Below are 7,984 nucleotides of genomic sequence, written 5' to 3' on the forward strand. Positions count from 1 at the left end.
AAACGACGCAGACACCCTTATCATCACTGAAAATCCACAACAGCACTTGTCCGGCCCACCCCGCTGCATCGTGCATCTGGGAGGGGAGCAGAGCTGCTTTAAAAGCTGCACCAGGAGCCGCTGAGCACAGGATCTTCTGACCCGCACAGGAAAATCTAGAGCCGACAAGATGGTTGAATGGACAGACTTCGAGCGCGCCACCATCCAGGACATCTTCTCCAAGATGGAGTATGAGGTCGTTGGACCTGCAGCTCTGTCCAGGTGACACATCCGTGGTTCTTGTGTTTTATTTTGTGCGCTTGGCAAACACATTTGTTCTTTTCATCTTTCCCTGTAAGGCTGATCTCTTTGCGTGTCTCCTCAGGTGTCTGGTCGTCTACCCCTGGACTCAGAGGTATTTCGGTAACTTTGGAAACCTCTACAACGCCAATGCCATCATCGCTAATCCACTGGTTGCAAAACACGGAACAACCATCCTCCACGGTATGGACCGGGCTGTGAAGGACATGGACAACATCAAGGCCGTATATGCTGAACTGAGCGTGCTGCACTCCGAGAAGCTGCATGTGGACCCTGACAACTTCAGGGTAAACCTGTTAAACTAATGTCACTGTGTCATCCACAGTGAAGAATTATTCCAAAAAACGCACTTCTTTCATGCTAATGTCTCATGATGCTTGTTGTGTTGCAGCTGCTTTCTGACTGCCTCACCATCGTGGTTTCTGCAAAACTGGGCAAAGAGTTCACCGGTGAAGTTCAGGCAGCTTTCCAGAAGTTCCTGGCCGTGGTGGTGACCTCCCTGGGAAGGCAGTACCACTAGAGAGCTGCAAGAGAAGACCATCACATGATGATGCAATCAAATAATTCCTTCACTTCCATCAAAGCTCTTTGTTTTTGTCTGAAAAGCAAATAAAACAATCAGCAAATTCAACAAGTTGTTGGTCTGTAATTGTACATGTCAACATGAAAAAGAATGTGTTTGAGATTTAAAGAGTTTATTAAAGACTGAACTTCAGACGTATAGAAATGTTGTGATAGTGGATAAATTATCTCTAAAAAAGAAACTCCAGATGGAAAACAAGAGGTACTGAAGATGAACCAGTGACTGAAGAAGTTGTTCTGATGACGTTATTATGAATCATTACAGAGGAAACATAAAGCAGGTTGCAGGTTAGATGAATAGTTCAACGATATTGTTTCCATTTAGTATTCACGAATCAGAAAAATAGAAATTAAAGGGCAAACGTTGAAAAAAAAAGTCAGATTTATTAGAGCTGAAGTCACAATTCTCTCTTTCAGGTTGTTAATTCCTTCTGGTCTTCTGCTTCATGGCGAACATTACTGATTCAATGTGAAGTTAAATATATTGTACACTCAATTAAACATCATCGACAACAACAACACCAGCAATGATACTAATAATAACAATTAAAATAATAATACAATTGTTAATAATAATAATAATAACAACAACAATAATGTTTTTTCACATAGGGAAATAATTAACATTGATTTCACTGAAACATTTTGAAAATATAAGATTTGTGCAGAGACAAATAACTAAAACTAACTAATAATTACTAATGTGCAGGGACTATCTTATATATTTTCCACTGTCCTGTTTTCTAAAAAAGTAAACAAATAAAACAACAACAAAAAATCAAGTGGGAACTAAGTCCACAGATGTTGTTTCCCAATTATTTTAACATTATTAAATGAGGGACGCAGCAAAAGTGCCCTTCCCAATAAATGTATCACAACTTTCTGCAGGCTGGTGCAAAACGTACAAAACGTCCAGGAGAGCCAGAGGTAACATTCAGATGTCTTGTCTTGATTTTTAAATTTTTTTTTAGGACAACAGTCTTGAGATATTTCATTCATAATGCAGAGAACATAGGAGAAACTGGAGCCGGAGAATATTTGCGACTTTTGATCGACTCGAACATGAAACAAATCATCACAAATGAACCACACACAACAGTTGCTTTGTTTGCATTCATGCATTTATTGATCATTCTGCAGTGAAAGCTCATGCTGCACTCTCCTCCTGATGTTTATCGGTACTTCTCAGCCAGAGCCAGAGCCAGAGCAGCCAGGAACTTGTCGAAAGACACATGGACCTGAGGGGTGAAGTCTTCGGGGAACATGTTGGCCATGACCACCATGATGCAGTGAGAGATGATCTGTGAAAAGAAGACAGGATAGTGACATTAGTGCACGGTGAGAACAGAAGGAGCAGGTGCAAGAGCCCAAGTTTAAGGAGCACTTCTTCTAAATTACAGCTTGTTCTTGATCACTGTGACTTCTGTGCACCTTGAAGTTAGCGGGGTCCACACGCAGGGTGAAGGCGTGCAGCTCACTGAGGGTCAGAAGACCTCCTTTCAGGTCGTCGAGTTTGGTCACAGCATCTGCAACTCCACCCATCACAGTTATTCCGTGCTTCTTGGCACTGGGAGAGTTGGGGCTCATGTCCTTCCAGTGGGCGAAGTAAGTCTTGGTCTGCGGGTACACGATCAGCATCCTGGGCAAACCAAAACACGAGTGAGTGCGTTTGCAAATGACTCAGTTAATGTTGGAGCAGCTTCAGCTGTTGCTCATATTTACCTGGCCAGAGCCTCGCAGCCGATCGCCTCCGCCTTCCCAGACACTTTAGCCCAGAAGGTTCTGACTCTGTCCTTGTCCTTAGCGGTGAGACTGGTCATCTTGCCTGTTGATTGTGAGTCGCTGAAAGCTGTGATCAGTTTCAACTGTGAGGGGCTTTTTATGCTTGAAACCGAGCAGGGACACACCCGGGACCTCCTCCAAGATAGGATGCACAAGGCGTTGCAGCTAAAATCTTCTCATGGTGACTGTGGTTTCTTCGTATTTCACCACTGTAAGCAAACACATGGTAAATATAACAATATAAATGAAATAAACTGAAGACAGCTCTGACAGTGCACCCTGTAGGCAAGACACTTAAATCAGGCAGGATGTCTTCAACAAAAAGTGAGTTACTTATAAGTCCCCATTAGGAGCTTATTAACATTATTGCGTTAATAAGACTATATAAGTGTTAATAGCCTCATTAACACGTTTATTGTTAGGTTATCAGCACTCATTGGAAACTTTCTATCAGTTAAAAAGCTGATAAACTTTTGTTGCTTGATTGGGATTAATATATGTTTCATTACACATTCAGTCGCAGTCAACTTTGCAGCAGCACGACAACAGTTTCTCTTTTAAAGATTCTAGTTTTAGCTTTTACCTTTATTTTATAGAAAACTGAAGACAGACAGGATATAGTTTAGGATAAAACTTTAACTAACATTCTCAAGCATTTATAAACTATAAAACAGTTTCTCATATGTGCTCATAATAAAACTTTAAACCTGTTTATGTTGCCTTTTTGAAACACGTATAAAGTCCTATTAACACATAATAATGTAGATTGAAATCTTACTAGGTCCTTATTACTTATTAACTAATGTTTATTATAAGGACCTCAATATAAAGTCTGACCTAAATTTCATTAAAAAAGTGGAAAACATAATTCAAAGTTGAAGAGTGGATTCACTAAATGTTAATTATTGCATCCTGCCCACAGTGAGCACACAGCTTGGACTGATGTGTTCAACCAGTGAAAATAAAACAAAATTAATGAAGATTTGAAGCTGCATTTTTTTACGTGAGCTTCTGTAACACGTTGTCGGTGTCCTGAGAACTAAGCAGAGCTTCGACTCCATGTTCAGGTGAGATAACATAAAACAACCTGCAGTTTGCGCTTCTTGCTTCCCCTGAAATGTAAAGCTCGCTGTCCAAGGTGCTGGGGACCTCCAAGGACGCGGGAGTGTGCGGGCAGGAGTCATCCTCTGAAAACACACCTATCATTTTAACCTAAATCATTGGTTTTGTATTACATTGCGTTGTTGTATGGCTTTACTGCCAGACTAGAACTATTTCCTCTGTTTCCACGAGATAAGCGATGCAGATCCGCCCTTCTCTTATCACTGTTGTGATAATCCAGAACACAGCCAGCCCACCTCCCATCCAATCAGATGCATCTGGGAGGGGAGCAGAGCTGCTTTAAAAGCTGCATCTGGAGCCGCTGAGCACAGGATCTTCTGACACGCACAGAAAAATCTAAAGCCGACAAGATGGTTGAATGGACAGACTTCGAGCGCGCCACCATCCAGGACATCTTCTCCAAGATGGAGTATGAGGTCGTTGGACCTGCAGCTCTGTCCAGGTGACACATCCGTGGTTCTTGTGTTTTATTTTGTGCGCTTGGCAAACACATTTGTTCTTTTCGTCTTTCCCTGTAAGGCTGATCTCTTTGCGTATCTCCTCAGGTGTCTGGTCGTCTACCCCTGGACTCAGAGGTATTTCGGTAACTTTGGAAACCTCTACAACGCCTCTGCCATAATCGCAAATCCACTGGTTGCAAAACACGGAACAACCATCCTCCACGGTATGGACCGGGCTGTGAAGAACATGGACAACATCAAGGGCGTATATGCTGAACTGAGCGTGCTGCACTCCGAGAAGCTGCATGTGGACCCTGACAACTTCAGGGTAAACCTGTTAAACTAATGTCACTTTGTCATCCACAGTGAAGAATTATTACAAAAACTTCTTCCACTTCTTTCATGCTAATGTCTCATGATGCTTGTTGTGTTGCAGCTGCTTTCTGACTGCCTCACCATCGTGGTGTCTGCAAGACTGGGCAAAGAGTTCACCGGTGAAGTTCAGGCAGCTTTCCAGAAGTTCCTGGCCGTGGTGGTGACCTCCCTGGGAAGGCAGTACCACTAGAGAGCTGCAAGAGAAGACCATCACATGATGATTCAGTCAAATAATTCCTTCATTTCCATCAAAGCTCTTTGTTTTTGTCTGAAAAGCAAATAAAACAATCAGCAAATTCAACAAGTTGTTGGTCTGTAATTGTACATGTCAACATGAAAAAGAATGACTTGCAGTCAGATGTTCAGAGGGACGACGTCGTTGATGAAATGTGGTAACAGTGGATAGATTATCTTTGAAACAGACAGTCCAGATGGAAAACAAACACGAGGTATGGATGATGAATCACCATCGCATGATAGAAATAAATAAACAAAATAAACGTAATATTGTTGCAGAGGTTGCATAGATAGAAAGGACAGCAGTATTTGAGGGGAAAACAATAATAATAATTATAAAGTAGTTTTTCATGGCTGACAGTTGTTACACGAGTCACTCTTTTGTTTTCTAAAAGTCATTTCTTGAAATATTACTCATGATGTTCAACGTTATAACTGATCCCGATGCAAAGAAAGGCCGCAACCAACAGTTATATTTACTGTTGGTTATTCTGACGACTTTTCTCGGCAAATCCATCGAAACTAATTGATTAATGTTTAGTCTGCAAAATGTCAGAAAAATATGTATGGAGGCTTTTAAGGGCCAAAATTAAATATTAAATATTATGTTTATATATTTGATGTCATTTAACTTGTGACTTATTTATGTTGACAATTAAGCATTGACTTTCTTAGGCATTTAATTAAGCCTATACAATGATTTATGTTTTTATATATTTATCTATATATCCATCGTTTGCCCTTAAAACCCTCCGTATTTTTAAGGGTACACATCATACACTTATGTAATGGTCAGATGCAAGAGTCATGATGATGTAATGGATTGTTAGTAAATGACTGTTAACTCACAGCTACTTTAATACATGAATAGATATGCATGAAGTTAACAAGATTTCATGTAACTTTAATATGTATTTATGTTTAATATGCAAATGTTTGCTTGATATTCTATGAGAACATGAACTTGAGCGAATCTAAAATAAACTGGAATCTACTTTACTTGGTTGCATATGAATTTATGCATGAAGCAAGTGTGAATTCATATCACTTAACTGATGATCTGTCACCTCGATCATCTGTTAATGGTGAGCAACAAGAGTTCATGACACATCCTGTATAAATCCATGCATGTTGAGTCATTGTGCATTAAGTATTACTTAAGTATATGATGTGTAACATTAAGTGCATCATCTATTATTGACAGATCAATTAATGTTCTAATTGTTTCAGCTTTCATGATCAACATGACACTAATCATCCCAAATGAACCACACACAACAGTTGCTTTGTTTGCATTCATGCATTTATTGATCATTCTGCAGTGAAAGCTCATGCTGCACTCTCCTCCTGATGTTTATCGGTACTTCTCAGCCAGAGCCAGAGCCAGAGCAGCCAGGAACTTGTCGAAAGACACATGGACCTGAGGGGTGAAGTCTTCGGGGAACATGTTGGCCATGACCACCATGATGCAGTGAGAGATGATCTGTGAGAAGAAGACAGGATAGTGACATTAGTGCACGGTGAGAACAGAAGGAGCAGGTGCAAGAGCCCAAGTTTAAGGAGCACTTCTTCTAAATTACAGCTTGTTCTTGATCACTGTGACTGCTGTGCACCTTGAAGTTAGCGGGGTCCACACGCAGGGTGAAGGCGTGCAGCTCACTGAGGGTCAGAAGACCTCCTTTCAGGTCGTCGAGTTTGGTCACAGCATCTGCAACTCCACCCATCACAGTTATTCCGTGCTTCTTGGCACTGGGAGAGTTGGGGCTCATGTCCTTCCAGTGGGCGAAGTAAGTCTTGGTCTGCGGGTACACGATCAGCATCCTGGGCAAACCAAAACACGAGTGAGTGCGTTTGCAAATGACTCAGTTAATGTTGGAGCAGCTTCAGCTGTTGCTCATATTTACCTGGCCAGAGCCTCGCAGCCGATCTCCTCCGCCTTCCCAGACACTTTAGCCCAGAAGGTCCTGACTCTGTCCTTGTCCTTAGCGGTGAGACTGGTCATCTTGCCTGTTGATTGACTATCCGACGAATGTCGTGTTGAGTCCAAACCATGAGAGGTTTTTATGCTTGAAGCAGAGCAGGGACACACCCGGGACCTCCTCCAAGATAGGCCGAGGAAGGCGGTCCAAGTGATTGTCGCAGGTTGGAGGAGAGATAACAAAAGAGATCATCCCTTGGACCCAAACCTTGAATTGTCACTGTCAGTACATATAGTATAGTATATTTATATATTCTATATATCTGAATGTATGTTTCAGATGCTTTTTGATTTGGCAAGGCAGCATGTAGGGCCTGTGTGTTCATGAGCAATTCAATCACAAGATATTGCAAAAATGGACCCTTCCAGCAATTACTGAGCAACATCTGCAATCACAATTCACTAAGAGAAAGAAAAATAGGGTTAATGTGAGTGTCTGACTACAGTCGGTCAGACAGGCTGTACACAAAGTCATACTCAAAAGGATCATGTTAAAATATTACTTTGGTAAAAGTGAAAGTAAGTGAGTAAAAGTTATTAAACGCTTTATACTCTGACTCCACGACATTTTGGAGGCCTATAATGAACTTTCTACTCCACAACATTATTTGATAACATTAGTTAGTGTCTTAGCTGATTACATGTTACATCAGAGCCAAAGAAGTTAACTTTTCATTCATTTCTTTTATTGTCAATCTGATAAAATAAAAACAACTTAATACTACTAAATATTAGACCCGATATATACAAACATACATGTAAACATACAGTATGTGTAATTTACTTTTACTTGTACTTTTGATCATTAAGTGTTTGCCAAAAGTACATTTCATATAAGATACTGTAAGACTTTTTACTCCAGCACTATTCATATGGGTGACTTTCACCTTTACTAAAGTAATATTTTACCACAATATCTTAACCTAACTCAAGTATGACTTTGGCTACTTTTTACAACACTGAGTACTCGAGTAAAAGTACTAGATTACATTCCATCACTGGTCTTCCCTCTGTTCAATATACTCAGGCAGATTTTAAATCTAGGCTCTGCAATTTTAATAGATTTGTTTATCAGTTGGTAACTCTCCAACATGACGACTGGAGAAATTTTGTGTTTCCTGCCAATTCATGGTGGCGTTCACAGCTCATCTGACTGACTGCACTTGTA

General features: G+C 40.7%; 4 protein-coding genes across 4 annotated transcripts; 2 read left to right on the forward strand and 2 right to left on the reverse strand.

Moving 5' to 3' along the window:
- Positions 1 to 136: 136 nt before the first annotated feature.
- Positions 137 to 897, forward strand: LOC311267397 (hemoglobin subunit beta-2-like). The gene is made up of 3 exons (XM_084370456.1): positions 137 to 261; positions 365 to 587; positions 692 to 897. The coding sequence occupies exons 1-3, from the start codon at positions 170 to 172 to the stop codon at positions 818 to 820; spliced, it is 444 nt and encodes a 147-aa protein (XP_084226582.1). The 5' UTR covers positions 137 to 169; the 3' UTR covers positions 821 to 897.
- Positions 898 to 2,003: 1,106 nt separating this feature from the next.
- Positions 2,004 to 2,742, reverse strand: LOC311267655 (hemoglobin subunit alpha-1-like). The gene is made up of 3 exons (XM_084370845.1): positions 2,605 to 2,742; positions 2,314 to 2,521; positions 2,004 to 2,183 (listed from the first exon to the last, which is right to left on the reverse strand). The coding sequence occupies exons 1-3, from the start codon at positions 2,700 to 2,702 to the stop codon at positions 2,055 to 2,057; spliced, it is 435 nt and encodes a 144-aa protein (XP_084226971.1). The 5' UTR covers positions 2,703 to 2,742; the 3' UTR covers positions 2,004 to 2,054.
- A 1,366-nt stretch (positions 2,743 to 4,108) lies between these two features.
- On the forward strand, positions 4,109 to 4,905 carry LOC311267808 (hemoglobin subunit beta-2). Its single transcript, XM_084371043.1, has 3 exons — positions 4,109 to 4,228; positions 4,332 to 4,554; positions 4,663 to 4,905. Exons 1-3 carry the CDS (start codon positions 4,137 to 4,139, stop codon positions 4,789 to 4,791), a joined length of 444 nt encoding a protein of 147 aa, XP_084227169.1. The 5' UTR covers positions 4,109 to 4,136; the 3' UTR covers positions 4,792 to 4,905.
- Positions 4,906 to 6,141: 1,236 nt separating this feature from the next.
- Positions 6,142 to 6,884, reverse strand: LOC311267913 (hemoglobin subunit alpha-1-like). Its single transcript, XM_084371184.1, has 3 exons — positions 6,743 to 6,884; positions 6,452 to 6,659; positions 6,142 to 6,321 (listed from the first exon to the last, which is right to left on the reverse strand). The coding sequence occupies exons 1-3, from the start codon at positions 6,838 to 6,840 to the stop codon at positions 6,193 to 6,195; spliced, it is 435 nt and encodes a 144-aa protein (XP_084227310.1). The 5' UTR covers positions 6,841 to 6,884; the 3' UTR covers positions 6,142 to 6,192.
- Positions 6,885 to 7,984: the final 1,100 nt, after the last annotated feature.

Source organism: Pagrus pagrus, assembly GCF_965226575.1.
Source record: "Pagrus pagrus genome assembly, chromosome: 13".
In the NCBI taxonomy this organism is placed as follows: Eukaryota; Metazoa; Chordata; class Actinopteri; order Spariformes; family Sparidae; genus Pagrus; species Pagrus pagrus.